The sequence below is a fragment of the Electrona antarctica genome, assembly GCF_951216825.1.
Source record: "Electrona antarctica genome assembly, chromosome: 21".
Classification (NCBI taxonomy): Eukaryota; Metazoa; Chordata; class Actinopteri; order Myctophiformes; family Myctophidae; genus Electrona; species Electrona antarctica.
In genome coordinates, this window is record NC_136802.1 from 4,037,752 (window position 1) to 4,061,302 (window position 23,551).

The 23,551-nt window shown below is 44.4% G+C and overlaps 1 protein-coding gene across 1 annotated transcript in view; it reads right to left on the bottom strand.

Annotated features, from left to right (window-relative positions):
• Positions 1-2,372: 2,372 nt before the first annotated feature.
• The window catches only part of mcm2 (minichromosome maintenance complex component 2), a 50,140-nt gene continuing 28,961 nt past the window's right edge, over positions 2,373-23,551 (bottom strand). Inside the window, exons 5-20 of the mRNA XM_079491451.1 lie at positions 18,095-18,233; positions 17,470-17,567; positions 16,651-16,772; positions 15,575-15,782; positions 15,304-15,438; positions 14,697-14,888; positions 13,965-14,058; positions 13,336-13,414; positions 11,830-12,001; positions 9,834-9,960; positions 9,094-9,206; positions 8,305-8,466; positions 8,015-8,089; positions 7,286-7,468; positions 6,033-6,188; positions 2,373-3,786 (exon numbers count right to left, since the gene is read on the bottom strand). Of these exons, the coding sequence (XP_079347577.1) occupies positions 3,676-3,786; positions 6,033-6,188; positions 7,286-7,468; positions 8,015-8,089; positions 8,305-8,466; positions 9,094-9,206; positions 9,834-9,960; positions 11,830-12,001; positions 13,336-13,414; positions 13,965-14,058; positions 14,697-14,888; positions 15,304-15,438; positions 15,575-15,782; positions 16,651-16,772; positions 17,470-17,567; positions 18,095-18,233 (2,166 nt within the window). The 3' untranslated portion in view covers positions 2,373-3,675. The remainder of the gene's footprint in view (positions 3,787-6,032; positions 6,189-7,285; positions 7,469-8,014; positions 8,090-8,304; positions 8,467-9,093; positions 9,207-9,833; positions 9,961-11,829; positions 12,002-13,335; positions 13,415-13,964; positions 14,059-14,696; positions 14,889-15,303; positions 15,439-15,574; positions 15,783-16,650; positions 16,773-17,469; positions 17,568-18,094; positions 18,234-23,551) is intronic.

The following is a 23,551-nucleotide window of genomic DNA, read 5'->3' on the forward strand; positions in this document are numbered from 1 at the left end:
TACATACACATAGTACTATGATAGGATGTACTATAGGCTACACCCACATAGTACTATGATAGGATGTACTATAGGCTACACACACATAGTACTATGATAGGATGTACTATAGGCTACACACACATAGTACTATGATAGGATGTACTATAGGCTACATACACATAGTACTATGATAGGATGTACTAACTATAGGCTACACCCACATAGTACTATGATAGGATGTACTATAGGCTACACCCACATAGTACTATGATAGGATGTACTATAGGCTACACACACACAGTACTATGATAGGATGTACTATAGGCTACATACATTTGTATTTTACAGACAAAGCTGCTTCTCAAACCTACATGTAATGGTACATTTTATGCAAGGGAGGACCCTGGCTGGAGTGGTTAGTGTGTGTGTGTGTGCGCGTGTGACTGTACATGTGTGTGAGACTGTGTGTGACGGTGTGTGTGTGTCTGTGAGACTGTGTGTGTCTGTGTGTCTCTGTGTGTGTGTGTGTGCGCGTGTGTGCACGTGTTTTAATTAAATAATCAAAATCTACAACTAACTAAAGTCTTCAAATAATTGTAGTGGAGAGTAAAAAACTATACAATATTTGCCTCCGATATGTAGCCTAGACAGTCCTCGAGGGCTTTTTCCAGGTGGTCCACAGCTAAATGATGGGAGAGGTGGTAACCAAATGGACCCTTAGGGCAGATCCACACGATGGTCCCGGTCCCAGGACCACATGGAGGTACCGTCTCGGGACTGATTGAAGTGTGATAATACTGATTATATTATTAATTTCAGCTGTTAGTTTGCTGGTTTTAAACATGATGCGCTTTAATTAGGCCTATACTTCAGTCTATATTTGTAGCTCAACGACTAGTATTAATTCGTATTTTTTTATGTCCAATATATTTATAAAAATAATGACGTCTTCATTTTTTATTGATGCAACGTTTGGGTCATTCATGAAGGTCAGAGCGAAAGAAACATTAAAAGTCTCGTATCTTAAGTTAAATGGTGCATTTATATAGCACCTTTATCCAAGGCGCTTTACAGAGATTGTGCATTACATTCACCCATTCACACACACATTCATACACTGATGGCGGAGGAAACCATGCAAGGCACCAACCAGCACATCAGGAGCAATTAGGGGTTCATAGTCTTGCTCAAGGACACTTCGACACTAACTCTGGGGGAGCCAATTTACCCCTGAGCCACCGCCACTCAGGGGTAATTTTATTTTTTACATAAGTATGACTAAATGCATCAATAAAAACAATTACACACACACACACACACACACTTCAGGATTCCAATTATTACAGAAAAAGGCAGATGCTCACCTCAACAGCTTGGCGACGGGTGCGTAGGGTTCCAAAAAAATAAAAATCACACCCATGTGAAGTGAGGGGCACTCTTATCATCATACATCATGACGTACAATAGACACTATAATGACCTAAAATTCTCCATACATTGTCAGTGGGACTTTAATGTTTGTGTAGGACAAAGTGTGAGGACAGACGTGCACTAAAAGCTGGATATAGGAGAGGATAGCGCCCCTCAAAAATAGATAAACATTGTTCAGGATTGCAAAATATGAAAATAAATCCGATCTACAAGCTCGAAAGTGAAGGTGGGGCCACATGTGGGCCCCGGAAGGCCAGTTAGTTTCCACTGTATGAGATGGAGCTACACACCATCTCTTCAGTTAGTTTCCACTGTATGAGATGGAGCTACACACCATCTCTTCAGTTAGTTTCCACTGTATGAGATGGAGCTACACACCATCTCTTCAGTTAGTTTCCACTGTATGAGATGGAGCTACACACCATCTCTTCAGTTAGTTTCCACTGTATGAGATGGAGCTACACACCATCTCTTCAGTTAGTTTCCACTGTATGAGATGGAGCTACACACCATCTCTTCAGTTAGTTTCCACTGTATGAGATGGAGCTACACACCATCTCTTCAGTTAGTTTCCACTGTATGAGATGGAGCTACACACCATCTCTTCAGTTAGTTTCCACTGTATGAGATGGAGCTACACACCATCTCTTCAGTTAGTTGCCACTGTATGAGATGGAGCTACACACCATCTCTTCAGTTAGTTGCCACTGTATGAGATGGAGCTACACACCATCTCTTCAGTTAGTTGCCACTGTATGAGATGGAGCTACACACCATCTCTTCAGTTAGTTGCCACTGTATGAGATGGAGCTACACACCATCTCTTCAGTTAGTTGCCACTGTATGAGATGGAGCTACACACCATCTCTTCAGTTAGTTGCCACTGTATGAGATGGAGCTACACACCATCTCTTCTGTCCATCATCCATGTAACAAAAATAACAGACCCGACAATCATGTAACAAAAAAATGACATTTATTATCAAAGTGTTTCCAACAGGCTAGCCAATGGAATTAAACATTGTTTCGACATACAGCGGGGCCAATGGAATGCAACGTTATTTAAACACGCAAGCCAATAGAACGCAAACGTTATTTAAACACGCTAGCCAATAGCCGACTTCCATCCAAATCCAATCGAATTGTGGTGCAGAGTAACGCAAATCAGGAACACATAAATATGTTCACGTGAACGTTTAAACAATAATAAAGTGAGTCAAGTTGAAGTTGTCACGACAAACATGTTAACCTAAAGCCAACTATTATAAACGTTAACCCTGCTAACAGCCTCACACCACGGAGACACCCGTCAGCATCACGTGGTGTTTAGACACATTTTGGGCCAGATTCACTAAAGCCAAACTCCAATACCCAGAATGCCACTCGCTCACTCAGTCCAGCATGGTGGTGTTACAGTGAAATTGGTGACCTGCTGAAATGCGTAGACAATCACATAAAGTCAGTGTCCGCGCGTATATCGCTGCGGTTAATTGTTTATTATCAGAGTTCCACCTAGCGGTATTCAGGCAACGTATTTAATAAAGACCTCCGCGTAAGTTGTGTGAAGTCCACGTGATGGTCACATATTTCCAGCAGGTCACCATTGTCACTGTAACTGGAGTGACTGGAGTGTGAGCGAGCAAGTGGCCGAGATTTGGGGGTATTGGAATTTGGCTTTAGCCGTTTACACACATATTTTGGGTGAAAAAGGATTTTCCAAACTTCCCACGTTAGTTAGTATAGTCTGAATCAGTAATCTATTTTTGTCTGAATTTTGCAGAGGGACGCTCTTACTCAAGTCAGCTCGGATGTGAACTCCCATGGTACCGATAAAGCTCGATGTACTGCATGTCATCAGAATGAATTATTCCACACTGACAACGTGGGATGTTTGGAAAATTCCTTCTACACCCCCAAAATATGGACGTAATAATCAGCTTAGCGAATCGGGGCCCTTTGAATTCACTTTATCTTGAAGAAGGAGAAGTCGTATAGGCCAGGTTTTAAACATCCAATCAGAACAACACAGAGGCCACAGGTCAGGGTTTAAACAACCAATGGGAACAAATACAAAGTTTTAACATTACAACTATTTACACAAGTGTTCAACCAATGAACAGGCAGAGACACATGGGGGGGGGGGAGCTATTCAACGCTAGAATGTTTAACAGAGACATTGCACCAATAGTTCCGGGGACATTCTAGGAGGAGGATGTTGTGCTCGTTGGTGGAGGAGGAGGAACAGAAAGCAGGTTTCTCTCCCTAGAACTGCTGCGTGATGAGCTTCTTTTTGCCGTCGTGGGAGAAGCGGTTGGAGCGGAACAGCTCGCTGTCGTAGAACGCCGTCAGGTTGTGGATGTTGATCTGCCTGGCCTGTGATTGGACGAGGAGAGAGAGAGAGGAGGAGGAGACGTCAGCGCTCAAGATCAGCCAACGCAGGGATGCTGATGCTAAAACGCCCTTGACAACGCTCTAAATCCGTCTATATGTATTTGATGCATTAACATCATCATAACCTTTATTTCAATTCAGAGTACAATTCACCCTTTGTCAAGTCCCCGCCCGTGGTTCTGCCCCTCTTCGCACCCATTGGTTGCCGTTTCGTGGTTGGACAAAAATCCTCTCCATCCACTACCATTGAAATAAGGTGTTTTTCAGTTGCTTCATATTGATATTCTGTGCGTTCAGTTCTTATTTTAAACTTGGTGTCAGTACAAAGGAACATCTCAGGTGCAGCACGGTGACTGCAGGGCAGATCATGTTTGTTTTTAGTTTTTTCCAAGAATGATGTTTTAGCAAATTCAACATAAACAAGGTGTAACCAGGGCGGAACAAGGCAGAAAGAGCCTGCTGGTTGGTCAGTCAGGGACCAATCAGAAGGAACAAGGCCTAAAGAGCCTGCTGGTTGGTCAGGCAGGGACCAATCAGAAGGAACAAGGCATAAAGAGCCTGCTGGTTGGTCAGTCAGGGACCAATCAGAAGGCTGACAACGGGTGCAGGCCCTCATTTTCAATGTAGCCAAATACAGAACACAAAAACAATATACAACTCAGCAATTTACAACAGAAAGCTTAAATATACGAATAAGAAAACATACGATACCAAAACTAAAGAAGTATAAGAGACAGATAATTAATGAAAACAATTGCAATGTTGAGCGAAAGTGCTGGAAATAATTTCCCTGAACTGTCCCAGGGAAGGCAGTGATGTGATTTATAAGGACTTCTGGATCTCATTCCAATCAAAAGGAGAACAGAGAACTAACAGAGAATGCTGCTTTATCTAGCTTTGTGTTAGCAAATGGTAGCCTGGCTAATAAGCCAGACCGAATCAGCCGTTGGCAAAAAAAAAATTGCCTGCCGGCGGATTACGGTCTGGAGAGGCTAAATTGTACGCACATTTCAGGACACGGTATGCAATATAGGCGGGCTTTGGTACAGTGACATTCAATGCTTGAGACCTTTGACTGACAGTAGCTCTGACCAATTGCGTCAAAGAGAAAATGTTTGAACCCGCCCCCCGGGAAACAAGATCCATACACAGCATCTCCAGACTCAAATACCACACGACAGTGTGGTTTGAGTCTGGCTTATTAGCCAGGCTAAGCAAATGGAACCTTGAGGGTCAGGAAGTCACTAGGATTCTGATCCAACAGAGAACAAATGTAAGGGGGGACCATTCCTGAGATGGCTTTGAAAATGAATAAATACCAGTGCTTATCAGGCCTCTCTGACACAGAGGATAACTTCCTACGATCCCAAACTTTTTCGTGTCAAGGACCCCCAAAACAACATTTATTAGGCCACGGACCCCCCATTTGAAAACATACACCAGTGACCCCGATAAGGGAGGATTTTTACGGCTCTAGCAGTGATTCCGAAACATTCATTTCATGGACCTCCAGTTTCACACGCATTATGCTACGGACCCCCGATTTAATGGCATTTCTTCCTCTGGTACCCCAATTTATATTGTAAAGCCACTGTTAATTTAACTCTGAGAGTGTACAAATGGAACCACATGGACCCGTTAGGGTCCATTTGTACACTCTTAGAGTTACAGCCCCATACGGGTCCATTTGGTTCCTAACTATCTATAATAATCTCACAGAATTTCCCCGCCCTCCTTAATACGCCCCCTTTCGGGGTTAGTGGTGATAGCGTGACGTCACTCCATAGACACTACATGTTAACAGAGGTAATTTAAGAAGTCTACAACTTTTGTTTTCTCAAGGTAAGGTTTGTTCTATCTGATTTACCATCTTGTTTGCTTCATAATAATATTAGTCTGTCACATTTTTACATTAGAAAATGTACTTAGATTCTCCAGAGAAAAAAAACGTGTAAATGCTAATGTTAAAGACACCACTATTTACCGGAAGTGGGCGTGGAAAGCGGGCAGTGAGATAGGCCTATTGAGCTAGTACCCCTAGGGGTCCCCGGACCCCACTTTGGGAACCACTACGTGTTGTTCTTGGCACGAACAAAGTCTGGGAACTACCGATTCAGAATGCAGGCATTTGTAGATTCGGGCCTCAGGTCTGCACTTTTGCACCTTTTTAAGCATTTTACCTTGTCCTGCAGTACCAGGGCCAGGCAGCAGGCGGCAGCGTTTCTTACCTTGTCCTGCAGGTCCTTCTCGGGGACCTCCACGTTGTCGCTCTGCGCTCCGTAGCGGTTCCTCTGGTAGGAGACCTGCTCCGACACCAGCTGCTTCAGGATGAACAGCAGCAGCTCGTTGTTGTCCCGACGGAAGGCTAGGTAGCGAGAGAACGTCTGAGAGAGAGAGGGGGGGGGGGGGGGGACGGACGGACAGAGAGAGAGAGACAGAGAGAGAGAGAGAGAGAGAGAGAGAGACAGAGAGACAGACAAAGACAGACAGAGAGAGAGAGAGGAGAGAGAGAGACAGACAGAGAGAGACAGACCGACAGAGAGAGAGAGAGGAGAGAGAGAGACGGAGAGAGAGAGACAGAGAGAGAGAGACAGACAGAGAGAGACAGACAGAGAGAGACAGACAGAGAGAGAGAGAGGAGAGAGAGAGACAGACAGAGAGAGAGAGACATAGAGACAGACAGAGAGAGAGGGAGGGAGACAGAGAGAGAGGGAGAGAGACGGAGAGACAGAGAGACAGAGAACATTTTACTGATGAATTGAGTACAATTGTACACAGAGCGCAATACTGGCACTTAACAAAAGCCCAAATCAACTCTACACGTCTTCTAAACTAACTTCTCTAAATGTCTAATCCTAATCGACTCCTAAACCTAAACGGGCGGTCGACGTTAATCTCACGTCATGCTGTAATATCTATATAAACAGACACGTTCCTCACTGTAATATCTAAATAAACTGACTGAGAACTGTATCCACGCATACCTTCCTCATGCTCCTCATCACGCTGAACTACGTACCTTCCTCATGCTCCTCATCACGCTGAACTACGTACCTTCCTCATCACGCTGAACTACGTACCTTCCTCATGCTCCTCATCACGCTGAACTACGTACCTTCCTCATGCTCCTCATCACGCTGAACTACGTACCTTCCTCATCACGCTGAACTACGTACCTTCCTCATCACGCTGAACTACGTACCTTCCTCATGCTCCTCATCACGCTGAACTACGTACCTTCCTCATCACGCTGAACTACGTACCTTCCTCATCACGCTGAACTACGTACCTTCCTCATGCTCCTCATCACGCTGAACTACGTACCTTCCTCATGCTCCTCATCATGCTGAACTACGTACCTTCCTCATGCTCCTCATCACGCTGAACTACGCACCTTCCTCATGCTCCTCATCACGCTGAACTACGTACCTTCCTCATCACGCTGAACTACGTACCTTCCTCATCACGCTGAACTACGTACCTTCCTCATGCTCCTCATCACGCTGAACTTCTGCGTGTCGATGAAGCTCTCCAGCATGACCCTGATAGCCATGTTGACGTCGTCCTCCTGGACGTAGTCTCGGAGGTGCATGCGGGCGTGGGCCTCCGCCATGCGGATCATCGACTCGATGTGGCGCACCGTGATGGGGATGCTGCCCGTCGCCTGGTTGGACGAGAGAGACACAGAGAGAGACGTGATTGGATGAGACAGAGAGACATGATGGGGATGCTGCCCGTCGCCTGATTGGACGAGAGAGACACAGAGAGAGACGTGATTGGATGAGACAGAGAGACATGATGGGGATGCTGCCAGTCGCCTGGTTGGACGAGAGAGACACAGAGAGAGACGAGGGATGGAGGGATGGAGGGAAAGGATGAGAGAGACTCGACTACTCACCATGGATTCTGTAGTTTAAATAGAGACTCGACTACTCACCATGGATTCTGTAGTTTAAATAGAGACTCGACTACTCACCATGGATTCTGTAGTTTAAATAGAGACTCGACTACTCACCATGGATTCTGTAGTTTAAATAGAGACTCGACTACTCACCATGGATTCTGTAGTTTAAATAGAGACTCGACTACTCACCATGGATTCTGTAGTTTAAATAGAGACTCGACTACTCACCATGGATTCTGTAGTTTAAATAGAGACTCGACTACTCACCATGGATTCTGTAGTTTAAATAGAGACTCGACTACTCACCATGGATTCCTTCCTCAGCTCGCTGTAGATTCTAGCCACTTTATCCTGATCCATCTGGTTGAGTTTAGGATGAACCTACACACACAGACACAGACACACGTTTACAGGTGTTTCCATTCATGTATGGACTTAATGCATCACTGGGTACCATCAGGTTCTCAAAATGTCCCCTTATCAAGGACACCTGGGGCCCCCCCAAAAAAACCCAGCTTTGTACAAAGTACATGATCGGGACATCCCTAGTAGAGAGTACAGTACGTCGAGCACATGATGTAGTACGGCCTACTTACTCGTTCCTTGGCGTACATGATGTATTTCCTCAGCAGCTCCTGGGGGACGAGGGGGACGTCGGTGGAGTTGGGCAGCACCACCTCCTCCAGGCCCACAGCGTCCTTGTTGCTGGGGTGATGCTTGATGTGGGAGCCAACCACGAAGCGAGCCAGCATCTCGTCCTGGTGCCGGGGAGGGAGGGGAGGGTTGGGTCGTTAATGGGTTAACGACACACAGAACAGAGTGGACAGGGTCCAGTGTGTGTGCGCGCGTGCACCTACCTCAGGGTTCCCCAATAGGCGGCCCGCGGGCCATTTGCGGCCCGCGGGAAGAATAAAAAAAAAATGGCATTAAATGGGGGTCAGTAGCCTATGCATGTCAAACTGGGCATCCTTTTCAAATGGGGTCCTGCCCTGAAAATGAATTTTCAGGGCAAGACCTCGACCTCACGCGTGCGGACTCGGCCCCCAGCCTGGTACCCTAGTCAAAATATGGCCCTCGAGGAAAATTAATTGGGGAACCCTGACCTACCTGTACATGTTCCACAGTGTGTGTGTGTGTGTGCACCCACCTGGACAGGGTCCAGTGTGTGTGTGTGTGTGTGTGTGTGTGTGTGTGTGTGTGTGTGTGTGTGTGTGCGCGCGCGTGCACCTACCTGTACATGTTCCACAGTGTGTGTGTGTGTGTGTGTGTGTGTGCGTGCGTGCACCCACCTGGACAGGGTCCAGTGTGTGTGTGTGTGCGCGTGCACCTACCTGTACATGTTCCACAGTGTGTGTGTGTGTGTGTGTGTGTGTGCGTGCACCCACCTGGACAGGGTCCACAGTGTCCCTGACGACACAGAGGATGTCAAATCGAGACACGATGGGTTCAGTGAGGTCAACGTTCTCCGAGAAGGTCAGCGAGGGGTCGTACCTCCCACCTACACACACACACACACACACACATTACAGAAGGTCAAAGGTCATCGAGGGGTCGTACCTCCCACCTACACACACACATTACAGAAGGTCAAAGGTCATTGAGGGGTCGTACCTCCCACCTACACACACACACATTACAGAAGGTCAAAGGTCTAAAAATGACTCGATCAGTGATCGGCAACGTACCCTATCTGGAGAAACAGATCTTTTACGCCATTTAACACATTTAGACCTGGGAACGATTCTACAAATGTCTTCTAAATCCTGACAGTTTTCTGAAAAAAAACCATGTTTCTATATCAGTGGTTCTCAAACATTTTCATGTCAAAGACGCCCAAGATTATATGTAATTGGCCGCCGACCCCCATCTGAAAATATGTTGTTCCAGGAACCCCCTCAGAAGCAAAGATTTGAGTTAAAAACATTCGCTCTGAAAGCATATTCAAAGATTCCTGGAACAACATATTTTCAGATGGGGGTCAGTGGCCAATTACATATAATTTTTGGGGTCCTTGACATGAAATATTGAGCACCACCGATATAGAAACATATTTCAAAAAACTGTCATGACTGTCATGACTTTTTTATTTTTATTTTTTTTACGTCAGGCCTAAATGTATAAATACCTATAGGATTAGAAGCAGCGATGATGGTACATCTGGCCTGTAGAGAAGTCACGATGCCGGCCTTCGATATGGAGATACTCTGTTGTTCCATCGCCTCATGGATGCTGGTCCTGTCTGCGTCGTTCATCTATTCAGAAACACAATTATTGTTATTATATCTTCATGGATGCTGGTCCTGTCTGCATCGTTCATCTATTCAGAAACACAATTATTGTCATTATATCTTCATGGATGCTGGTCCTGTCTGCATCGTTCATCTATTCAGAAACACAATTATTGTTATTATGGGTGCGTTCGGAAATACGCCCTGAACGCACTGGTGTGCTCTCTTGTCGTTCGTTTATTCAGTGCACTCGGTGCGTTGTCGTTCGATAATCCAGTGCGCTGCGCACCGGGTGTGCCGAGTGCCCGCACTGAGCGACCCTACCCTGAAGCTGGGGTTGTCCGGTGTGAATGCGTCACAGCTGTGGTCGTTCGTAAATAAGGCACACTGAACGCACTCTGTGACGTCACCGCCCACCACACTCAACAAACTGACCACATTCTCGGTGCGCATTTCCGAACGCACCCTAAATCTTCATGGATGCTGGTTCTGTCCAGGGCCATCTAATAGAAGAGTCACGACATTGAGGGGGCAGAAACCGAGCGCTCGAGCGCTGTTCATGCAGCCTGGACTGAGACAAGCTGGAGTTGGAAATACATTGTTTTCAACGAGGGCGGTGCAAATAAGAGCTATTTTTAAGCATGTGTGCAACATGACAACTGTTTTAAAGTATTGTACAGTGACAACTAAAGTCTCTGTAATGTTTATGTTGTATTACTACAAAAGTATTACTACAAAACAATCTAAAATAAAGGGATTTAAGATCATTAAAGCTGGGCTGTTGCCTGGGTCCGGTCCAGGACTTGTCCCAGTTGGTTGTCCCCATTCTCAATAGAAGTCTATGTAGGAGAGCCTCCATTGGACTGAAGCCCCATGAAGTGACCAATAGAAGTCTATGTAGGAGAGCCCACATTGGACTGAAGCCCCATGAAGTGACCAATAGAAGTCTATGTAGGAGAGCCTCCATTGGACTGAAGCCCCATGAAGTGACCAATAGAAGTCTATGTAGGAGAGCCTCCATTGGACTGAAGCCCCATGAAGTGACCAATAGAAGTCTATGTAGGAGAGCTGCCATTGGACTGAAGCCCCATGAAGTGAACGCAGTTTGCGCAACTCTGTCTATATCTAAGGCTCTGGTTCTGTCTGGTCTGGTCTTCACTGGTCCAATTTGACCCAGACCGATCAGACCCATCGTGTTCACCTGATCCAACTCATTGATCAGACAGATGGCTCATTGAGCAGATTATTGATTACCTGATCCAACTCATTGATCAGACAGATGGCTCATTGAGCAGATTATTGATTACCTTATCAAACTCGTCGATCAGACGGACATATTGATTACAGTGTTGTTTTTGGCAGCAAATTTTGATTTTAGTTTTAGTCGTAGTCTCTTGAATAGTTTACTTAGTTTCAGTCACATTTTAGTCACCTGGAATGTTTTGGTGTTAGTCTAGTTTTATTTAGTCTACTAGTTTTACTACTAAATATCATAAGATTAAATCTACAGTTGATTTAGTCGACTAAAATGTATTTTGGCGGGCCTTGATGCCGCCGTAATGGCTGATTTTACACTTGCTGAAAATAGCAGATCTACAAGCTCACAAAGTGTTGCGTTGCGGCACGTTGTGAGCTTGTAGATCGGCTATTTTCAGCATGCAACCAAGTGTAAAATGACTTATACTGGATCTCTTGTCCACTAGTCCCTTCCTAACATTTTAGTCTAGTTTTTATTTGTTGACAAAAATCGACAGTATATTTAGTCATAGTTTTAGTCACCATAGCTTAGTTTTCATTTAGTTTCTATTTAGTTTTCGTCAGTGAAAGTGGTAGTCGACGAAAACTGATTGATTACCTTATCAAACCCGTCGATCAGACAGACATATTGATTACCTTATCAAACTCGTCGATCAGACACACCCCCCGGTCAGCCAGCACCAGGGCTCCGGCCTCCAGGGTCCACTCTCTGGTGACCGGGTGTCTCTGGACGTAGGCTGTCAGCCCCACGGCCGACGCCCCCTGACCCGTGGTGAACACCGCCCGGCTGGCCACCTTCTCCACGTACCTGGTGGACACACACACACACACATCAAAATAAATGGAGATGTCCAGATACTGTATCGGTATCGGAAAAGTATCGGATCGGCCCTTATTTGGTCATATCAGGTCATATCGGTATTGGCAAATATGCCAGTCTACACTATGGCAGGTAAATAAAACGTTGGGACATGTGGAGTTTGCTTTGGAGTTGCCCAAACTGCAAGTGCACATTTGAGTGAGGAGTCTGCTATAAACACAACACGAGATATATAGCTAGATAGCTATAAACACAACACGAGATATATAGCTAGATAGCTATAAACACAACACCAGATATATAGCTAGATAGCTATAAACACAACACGAGATATATAGCTAGATAGCTATAAACACAGCTATAAACACAACACGAGATATATAGCTAGATAGCTATAAACACTATTCCTGGTCGGTGGACTTCAAAATAAGATCTTTTTTCTTTTTGTATTAATATAAATATTATTCTCTGGTATCGGTATTCGGCTAACACAGAAATTGTGGTATCGGGATCGGATACGAAAAAAGTGTATCGGGACATGAATTAATAATTTTAATTCTCTTATGTTTTTGCGAATGCTTTGCGTTTGTTTTTAGTTTAGTTTTATTTATTCGCACAATTCAAATAAAACAGTAAAATAAATAAATTAAAATAGAAAAATAAGTGCAGGTGAGAAAAGAAACCCAAAAAGGGCGTGCGTGTGTGTGCGAGTATGTAGAACAAGCCTACAACTTAACACTTAGCGCGCCGTTGCCGACGATTAAAGTCAATTGAAGCCTAATTTTGATACTGACGCTTAACGCCATTGCCGACGGCCTTCGGCAATTGAGCTTTTATAGCGCGTTCGATTGCTCGAGCCAAAATGCTACTCACGTTAGCCGGTTAGCTAGATGTGTTAGCACAGCACTGGATCGCCCATCTTAGATCGTCATAAGAATCCATTCTATCCATTTCTTTCAATCGCCTGTAACTCCTATTCCTTGTCCCAGGTGGCATTTTTGGTCAAAACAGCGTTTCTTTGACGGCACAGAGCTGATGATCTAGAGCTCTCCGGAGCTCCGGCCTGGATTCACATTGTAAACAAGGCCCATCCAGCTGTGTGAAAACTCCTAACTTAGGACTACTGTTTGTGGAGCGGAAATGGCGGCTTTTTAAAATAAGAGCTCAAATTAAAAAAATGCTGGCGTGAATTAGATCCTAATTTTTCAATAAATGCTAGCGGCCTAAGTGTTAAGTTAGAAGCAAGAGGAGGCCCTTGCTTTTTCATGAGGCTGTCCCTCAATCAAGGTTTTATGTTTAAACATGGACGACTTTGGACGTACTTGAGGAACTGGGACTTGGCTGTTCCTGGATCTCCACACAGAAGAATGTTGATGTCTCCACGGACCTTGTGTTTACCACCTAAACACAAGACATTATCATTAATATTATAATTTATCATCATCATTACAAGACCTTGTGTTTACCACCTAAACACAAGACATTATTATTAATATTATAATGTATCATCATCATTACAAGACCTTGTGTTTACCACCTAAACACAATACATTATTATTAATATTATAATGTATCATCATCATTACAATACCTTGTGTTTACACCTAACACAAGACAATATGTCACCAGATTTGACTGAGGGGCTGCCATTGGATTTTTTTCAAATTGTTTTGTTCATGTCATATGAAAGCAGGGAATCATAGCTTCAAATTGACATATTGGTTGTTCAGTTTGACCCACCAGTTTTGGAGATATGGCTTATAGAGTAATGTCTCGCAGAGAAACAGCGAGTTGAGAAAACAGGCTTGAAAAGGTTCACTTCTGTGGACTCTAACATTACACCTAGCTACATGTTTAGGTTCGGTTACCTGGGGGGATGGGGGTTACCTGGGGGCGGGGTTACCTGGGGGCGGGGTTATCTGGGGGCAGGGTTACCTGGGGGAGGAGTTACCTGGGTTCTTGGGCTCTCCACCAAACAGAGCGAGGGCGAGCGCTCTCTTGATGTCCTCATGGCCGTAGATAGACGGACCCACACTGGCGAAGATCTGCATGGAAACCAACGAGAACGTGTTGTTTTTGGCAGCAAATTGTGATTTTAGTTTTAGTAGTTTTATTTAGACCTGAATAGTTTTCACTTAAGTTTTAGTCACATTTTAGTCACCCGGAATGTTTTAGTGTTAGTCTAGTTTTAGTCGACTAAATATCATAAGATTTTAGTCGACTAAAATGTATTTTGGTGGGCATTGATGCCGTCGTAATGACTGTTTTTTACATTTGCTGAAAATAGCAGATCTGTGTAAAATGACTTATACTGGATCTCTTGTCCACTAGTCCCTTCCTAACATTTTAGTCTAGTTTTTATTTTGTTGACAAAATTGTCAGTATATTTATTTCAAGTCACCATAGCTTAGTTTTCATTTAGTTTCCATCACTGGAAAAAGGTAGTCGACCGACATTTTTCGCCTTAGTTGTAGTCGACGAAAACAACACCGATGAGAACTCCATTTATGCCAGTAAAATGACAGTGGTGATGCTGTCTCAAACATTCCAGTAAGACGCCTGAGGGTGAGAAGCGACCTCTTGACATCCGCCTGTGCGTGTCTGTGTGTTTCTCTGTGTGTGTGTGTGTGTTTCTCTGTGTGTGTGTGTGTGTGTGTGTATCTGTGTGTGTGTGTGTGCGTACCCTCTCTCCTATCCTCTCGTCCTTGGACAGCAAGGTGATGGCCTTGACGTCCTCGTCCGTCATCTCGCCCACCGCCACGCGGTTGTCCTTCCGGGCGATGTGATTGGCCATGATGACCGTGGCGAAGACGGGGAAGCCGTTGGCCATGTTGAGAGAGCCGTCGTAGTTGTTGTTGTAGATGCCGGTCAGTTCCTGATGGACGACAGGAGGTAGCATCCGGTTTCAGAGGTAAAGGAGGTAGCATCCGGTTTCAGACAGGAGGTAGCATCCGGTTTTAAAGGTTACAACATACAGGTCTACATGGAATACTGCCATCGACGAGACATCTCGTCAGTTAGAATCAGACCGTTGTCGTTAAGTCTGTTTTTTGACCTGAGATCAGATTCTAAAAATGTCTTCTACATCCTGACAGTTTTCTGAAAAAGCTGTTTCTATGTCAGTCATTCTTCGATTTTTCAAAAATAGCAGACCTACAAGCTTGTAGCGCGCCACTCGCGCTGAGCTTGTAGATCTGCTATTTTTCAATAGCTAAAGCATAACATAATGCTTAAAACACCAAAAGGGGTTCCCGCCCAAAATGGGTTAACGAATGATCGGATCGACTTACGATCTCGTCTCCCGGCTTGCAGCTGTCCACCAGGTCGGCCAATAGGATGGCGTCCTTGGAGCGAGGGAGGCGGCCTGCCGCCACCTTGCCCGGGCTCTCCTGGATGGTGATTCGCTGATAGTTCTGGTATACCGTCTGCAAGGAGGAAGTTGATTGGTTCATTAACAGTTCTACTGCGTAACCGGTGCTTCAACTAACCGGTTAATCGATCGATAAGGTTATCAAAATGTATCAATTAATGACTTAAATGGATAATTCCCACGCCTCTTACCTGTTCCATGTTGATGTCAAACGGTCCCATGCTCTGACACTCGGGACAGGAGCCGGGCCTGACCTCCTGGTTCTGGGACTGGAAGAACGGCCCCAGGACGAAGTTACATTTGTTACAGTTGTATTTGACCATGCCCAGCTGGGGCAGGACGCCCGTGCAGCTGGTGACCACCCCCGACGTCCGGATCAGCTGGTTCAGATGGAGCTGCCTGTCGGAACACAACACAATATTTGTAGGACCGAGACCAGATTCTACAAAAATGTCTTCTAAATCGTGACAGTTTTCTGGAAAAACCTCATGTTTCTGTGTCAGTGCTTTTCAAACTATTTCATGTCAAGGACTCGATAAAATTGGCCCGCCAACCCACATCTCATATGTCGTTCCAGAGACTCCCCCAGATGCAAAGATTTGAGTTAAAAACGTTCGCTCTGAAAGAATATATACTCAAAGATTTGCTACACATTTTCATGATTTTTCAAAAATAGCAGATCTATAAGCTCATAGCGCGGCATTCGATGCCGCGCTATGAGCTTGTAGATCTACTATTTTTCAATAGCTAATGTATAACATAAGGCTTACAACACCAAAAGGGGTTCCCGCCCTGAACGGGCTCATCAAACGGGGAAGCATGTGTGGCAACATCTGAAAGCTGCTTTAATTTACAAGAATTTACAGCTGTCCAAAAAGCACATATTTTCACTATCCTGGAGTTTGTTGTCCCAGAGAGAGATTGCAGAGTGTGTGCATGTGCGCGTGCGTATGTCTGTGTGCGCGTATGGGCAAATTGGGCATGCATGCGTGTGCATGTGTGCGTGACCTCAGTTATTCTACCGTGGAAGGTTACAGGTGTGTGTGTGTGTGTGTGTGTGTGTGTGTGTACTGGTGTGCGGTGTGTGTGTGTGTGTGTGTGTGTGTGTGTGTGTGTGTGTGTGTGTGTGTGTGTGTGTGTGTGTGTGTGTACTGGTGTGCGTGTGTGTGTGTGTGTGTGTGTGTGTGTGTGTGTGTGTGTGTGTGTGTGTGTGTGTGTGTGTGTGTGTGTGTGTGTGTGTGTGTACTGGTGTGTGTGTGTGTGTTACCTCAGTGACCGTAGTTCTTCCACCAGGGGAAGGTTACAGATCCGGACGTGGATCTGGTGTGCGATGCGGTCGTATTTGGGGTACATGGCCAACACCACCTCCTTCGCTGCCTCATCGAACACCTACACACACGAAGTCTGACATCAATATCGGTAGAGGGCGCCAAATTCACGTACGTATCCATGTACTTTTTTATGTTCATTGTAATCCCCGTACAGGGATTTTAGATCACCTCATATAAGAACTGTGTTTGAAAAATAAACATTCAGGCCGCTTGACTCATATGGATATGAAGAATCAACTGACTGAGAGAAAACGCTATATTGTTTCTGCTGTAGCCACAGCCCATAGAGCCCCATTGTGAACCCGAACATGTTGAGTACACCAAGGTTTTATGTTATAAATGTTGAGTATGGGTCCCCAGCATGTAGAAACTGCCGGATGCTATAACTTGTTGAGCAATTTTCATAATTGGCATAATATGTGACCATACCATTAACAACCTATAGAAGGCAAAAAAGTCAAAGAGCCAATGCCGTCATCACAAATGTGATGATGTCAGCACATTTGGGCAAGTGGGCATGGCTGTTTTAAGCCCAATGAGTGTTTTTTTTTTGCAAAACTAATGCTAAGAATGGATTCAGCATCATGAAAACCCCCTAGTTTGACACGTCACATGCTAGATAAAGCATGATGATGTGTCGACTGGTCGCCGCTCCACCTCCCACTGTATGAATGAATGGACCATTGTAAAGCGCTTTGAGCACTTGGAAAAGCGCTATAAAAATGCAATTCATTATTATTATAATAATATTGTACCTTTAACATCTCGGTCGGAGCTTCAGGCAGGAAGTAGGCCAGGACGTGTTCTCTGGCTGCCAGATCTTCATAGTTCACCACCAGGCTCTCCCTGTTCTCTGTAAGGTCAAAGGTCATAGGTCATAGGTCATAGTTCACCACCAGACTCTCCTTGTTATCTGTAAGGTCAAAGGTCATAGTTCACCACCAGACTCTCCTTGTTCTATGTAAGGTCAAAGGTCATAGTTCACCACCAGGCTCTCCTTGTTCTCTGTAAGGTCAAAGATCAAAGGTCACCACCACTCTCCTTGTTCTCTGTAAGGTCAAAGGTCACCACCAGACTATCCTTGTTCTCTGTAAGGTCAAAGGTCATAGTTCACCACCAGACTCTCCTTGTTCTCTGTTAGGTCAAAGATAGTAAGGTCAAAATTAGGGACTTCCTCCTGGGGGATCCCGAGGCGTTCCACGGCCAGTGAGTCGATGTTGATTCCTCCATCTGCGCCTTGGTCTGCCTCGAGGACCTCTCTAGGGAGACGCCCGAGAGGCATCCTAACCACCTAAGCTGGCTCCTGAGCTGGCTCTTTTTTTAAAGAAGTCGGCCTCAGGTCTAAATGGGTCAATAACAATAATCCATAACAATACGAACCTTTGCACATGTCAGAGACCTTCTCCTTGAAGACGTTGTGTCCGTTCTCGTCCACGTGCGTCCTCAGGAAGTTCTTGAAGCGGTGGTAGATCTCCAACCTGGGAGCGGCCATGGACACCCACTCTCTGACCGTGTGGCCCTGGAAGAATATGAATATTAATGAGTTACACCCACTCTCTGACCGTGTGGCCCTGGAAGAATATTAATAATAATAATGAGTTACACCCACTCTGACCGTGTGGCCCTGGAAGAATATTAATAATATGAGTTACACCCACTCTCTGACCGTGTGGCCCTGGGAGAATATTAATAATATGAGTTACACCCACTCTCTGACCGTATGGCCCTGGAAGAATATTAATAATATGAGTTACACCCACTCTCTGACCGTGTGGCCCTGGAAGAATATTAATAATATGAGTTACACCCACTCTCTGACCGTATGGCCCTGGAAGAATATTAATAATATGAGTTACACCCACTCTCTGACCGTGTGGCCCTGGAAGAATATTAATAATATGAGTTACACCCACTCTCTGACCGTGTGGCCCTGGAAGAATATGAATATTAATGAGTTACACCCACTCTCTGACCGTATGGCCCTGGAAGAATATTAATAATATGAGTTACACCCACTCTCTGACCGTGTGGCCCTGGAAGAATATTAATAATATGAGTTACACCCACTCTCTGACCGTGTGGCCCTGGAAGAATATGAATATTAATGAGTTACACCCACTCTCTGACCGTATGGCCCTGGAAGAATATTAATAATATGAGTTACACCCACTCTCTGACCGTGTGGCCCTGGAAGAATATGAATATTAATGAGTTACACCCACTCTCTGACCGTATGGCCCTGGAAGAATATGAATAATATGAGTTACACCCACTCTGACCGTGAGGCCCTGGAAGAATATTAATAATATGAGTTACACCCACTCTCTGACCGTGTGGCCCTGGAAGAATATTAATAATATGAGTTACACCCACTCTCTGACCGTGTGGCCCTGGAAGAATATTAATAATATGAGTTACACCCACTCTCTGACCGTGTGGCCCTGGAAGAATATTAATAATATGAGTTACACCCACTCTCTGACCGTATGGCCCTGGAAGAATATTAATAATATGAGTTACACCCACTCTGACCGTGTGGCCCTGGAAGAATATTAATAATATGAGTTACACCCACTCTGACCGTGTGGCCCTGGAAGAATATTAATAATATGAGTTACACCCACTCTCTGACCGTATGGCCCTGGAAGAATATTAATAATATGAGTTACACCGACTCTCTGACCGTGTGGCCCTGGAAGAATATTAATAATATGAGTTACACCCACTCTCTGACCGTGTGGCCCTGGAAGAATATTAATAATATGAGTTACACCCACTCTCTGACCGTGTGGCCCTGGAAGAATATTAATAATATGAGTTACACCCACTCTCTGACCGTGTGGCCCTGGAAGAATATTAATAATATGAGTTACACCCACTCTGACCGTGTGGCCCTGGAAGAATATTAATAATATGAGTTACACCCACTCTGACCGTGTGGCCCTGGAAGAATATTAATAATATGAGTTACACCCACTCTGACCGTGTGGCCCTGGAAGAATATTAATAATATGAGTTACACCGACTCTCTGACCGTATGGCCCTGGAAGAATATTAATAATATGAGTTACACCCACTCTGACCGTGAGGCCCTGGAAGAATATTAATAATATGAGTTACACCCACTCTCTGACCGTGTGGCCCTGGAAGAATATTAATAATAATATTAATAATAATATGAGTTACACCCACTCTCTGACCGTGTGGCCCTGGAAGAATATTAATAATATGAGTTACACCCACTCTCTGACCGTGAGGCCCTGGAAGAATATTAATAATAATGAGTTACACCCACTCTCTGACCGTGTGGCCCTGGAAGAATATTAATAATATGAGTTACACCCACTCTCTGACCGTGTGGCCCTGGAAGAATATTAATAATAATATGAGTTACACCCACTCTCTGACCGTGTGGCCCTGGAAGAATATTAATAATAATATTAATAATAATATGAGTTACACCCACTCTCTGACCGTGTGGCCCTGGAAGAATATTAATAATATGAGTTACACCCACTCTCTGACCGTGTGGCCCTGGAAGAATATTAATAATATGAGTTACACCGACTCTCTGACCGTATGGCCCTGGAAGAATATGAATAATAATGAGTTACACCGACTCTCTGACCGTATGGCCCTGGAAGAATATTAATAATATGAGTTACACCGACTCTCTGACCGTATGGCCCTGGAAGAATATTAATAATATGAGTTACACCCACTCTCTGACCGTATGGCCCTGGAAGAATATTAATAATAATATGAGTTACACCCACTCTCTGACCATGTGGCCCTGGAAGAATATTAATAATATGAGTTACACCGACTCTCTGACCGTATGGCCCTGGAAGAATATTAATAATATGAGTTACACCCACTCTGACCGTGAGGCCCTGGAAGAATATTAATAATATGAGTTACACCCACTCTCTGACCGTGTGGCCCTGGAAGAATATTAATAATAATATTAATAATAATATGAGTTACACCCACTCTCTGACCGTGTGGCCCAGGAAGAATATTAATAATATGAGTTACACCCACTCTCTGACCGTATGGCCCTGGAAGAATATTAATAATAATATTAATAATAATGAGTTACACCCACTCTCTGACCGTGTGGCCCTGGAAGAATATTAATATTAATGAGTTACACCCACTCTCTGACCGTGTGGCCCTGGAAGAATATTAATATTAATGAGTTACACCCACTCTCTGACCGTGTGGCCCTGGAAGAATATTAATATTAATGAGTTACACCCACTCTGACCGTGTGGCCCTGGAAGAATATTAATAATATGAGTTACACCCACTCTCTGACCGTATGGCCCTGGAAGAATATTAATAATATGAGTTACACCCACTCTCTGACCGTATGGCCCTGGAAGAATATTAATAATATGAGTTACACCCACTCTCTGACCGTGTGGCCCTGGAAGAATATTAATAATATGAGTTACACCCACTCTCTGACCGTATGGCCCTGGAAGAATATTAATAATATGAGTTACACCCACTCTCTGACCGTGTGGCCCTGGAAGAATATTAATAATATGAGTTACACCCACTCTCTGACCGTATGGCCCTGGAAGAATATTAATAATATGAGTTACACCCACTCTCTGACCGTGTGGCCCTGGAAGAATATTAATAATAATATTAATAATAATATGAGTTACACCCACTCTCTGACCGTGTGGCCCTGGAAGAATATTAATAATATGAGTTACACCCACTCTCTGACCGTGTGGCCCTGGAAGAATATTAATAATAATATGAGTTACACCCACTCTCTGACCGTGTGGCCCTGGAAGAATATTAATAATAATGAGTTACACCCACTCTCTGACCGTATGGCCCTGGAAGAATATTAATATTAATGAGTTACACCCACTCTCTGACCGTGTGGCCCTGGAAGAATATTAATAATAATGAGTTACACCCACTCTCTGACCGTGTGGCCCTGGAAGAATATTAATAATATGAGTTACACCCACTCTCTGACCGTGTGGCCCTGGAAGAATATTAATAATAATGAGTTACACCCACTCTCTGACCGTGTGGCCCTGGAAGAATATTAATATTAATGAGTTACACCTACTCTGACCGTGTGGCCCTGGAAGAATATTAATAATATGAGTTACACCCACTCTCTGACCGTGTGGCCCTGGAAGAATATTAATATTAATGAGTTACACCTACTCTGACCGTGTGGCCCTGGAAGAATATTAATAATATGAGTTACACCCACTCTCTGACCGTGTGGCCCTGGAAGAATATTAATATTAATGAGTTACACCCACTCTCTGACCGTGTGGCCCTGGAAGAATATTAATATTAATGAGTTACACCCACTCTGACCGTGTGGCCCTGGAAGAATATTAATAATATGAGTTACACCCACTCTCTGACCATGTGGCCCTGGAAGAATATTAATAATATGAGTTACACCCACTCTCTGACCGTGTGGCCCTGGAAGAATATTAATAATACGAGTTACACCCACTCTCTGACCGTGTGGCCCTGGAAGAATATTAATAATACGAGTTACACCCACTCTCTGACCGTGTGGCCCTGGAAGAATATTAATAATATGAGTTACACCCACTCTCTGACCGTGTGGCCCTGGAAGAATATTAATAATATGAGTTACACCCACTCTGACCGTGTGGCCCTGGAAGAATATTAATAATATGAGTTACACCCACACTCTGACCGTGTGGCCCTGGAAGAATATTAATAATATGAGTTACACCCACACTCTGACCGTGTGGCCCTGGAAGAATATTAATAATATGAGTTACACCCACACTCTGACCGTGTGGCCCTGGAAGAATATTAATAATATGAGTTACACCCACTCTGACCGTGTGGCCCTGGAAGAATATTAATATTAAAGAGTTACACCCACTCTCTGACCGTGTGGCCCTGGAAGAATATTAATAATATGAGTTACACCCACACTCTGACCGTGTGGCCCTGGAAGAATATTAATAATATGAGTTACACCCACACTCTGACCGTGTGGCCCTGGAAGAATATTAATAATAATGAGTTACACCCACTCTCTGACCGTGTGGCCCTGGAAGAATATTAATAATATGAGTTACACCCACACTCTGACCGTGTGGCCCTGGAAGAATATTAATAATAATGAGTTACACCCACTCTCTGACCGTGTGGCCCTGGAAGAATATTAATAATATGAGTTACACCCACTCTCTGACCGTATGGCCCTGGAAGAATATTAATAATATAAGTTACACCCACTCTCTGACCGTATGGCCCTGGAAGAATATTAATAATATGAGTTACACCCACTCTCTGACCGTGTGGCCCTGGAAGAATATTAATAATAATGAGTTACACCCACTCTGACCGTGTGGCCCTGGAAGAATATTAATAATATGAGTTACACCCACTCTGACCGTGTGGCCCTGGAAGAATATTAATAATATGAGTTACACCCACTCTCTGACCGTGTGGCCCTGGGAGAATATTAATAATATGAGTTACACCCACTCTCTGACCGTGTGGCCCTGGAAGAATATTAATATTAATGAGTTACACCCACTCTCTGACCGTGTGGCCCTGGAAGAATATTAATAATAATGAGTTACACCCACTCTCTGACCGTATGGCCCTGGAAGAATATTAATAATAATATGAGTTACACCCACTCTCTGACCGTGTGGCCCTGGAAGAATATTAATATTAATGAGTTACACCCACTCTCTGACCGTGTGGCCCTGGAAGAATATTAATATTAATGAGTTACACCCACTCTCTGACCGTGTGGCCCTGGAAGAATATTAATAATAATATGAGTTACACCCA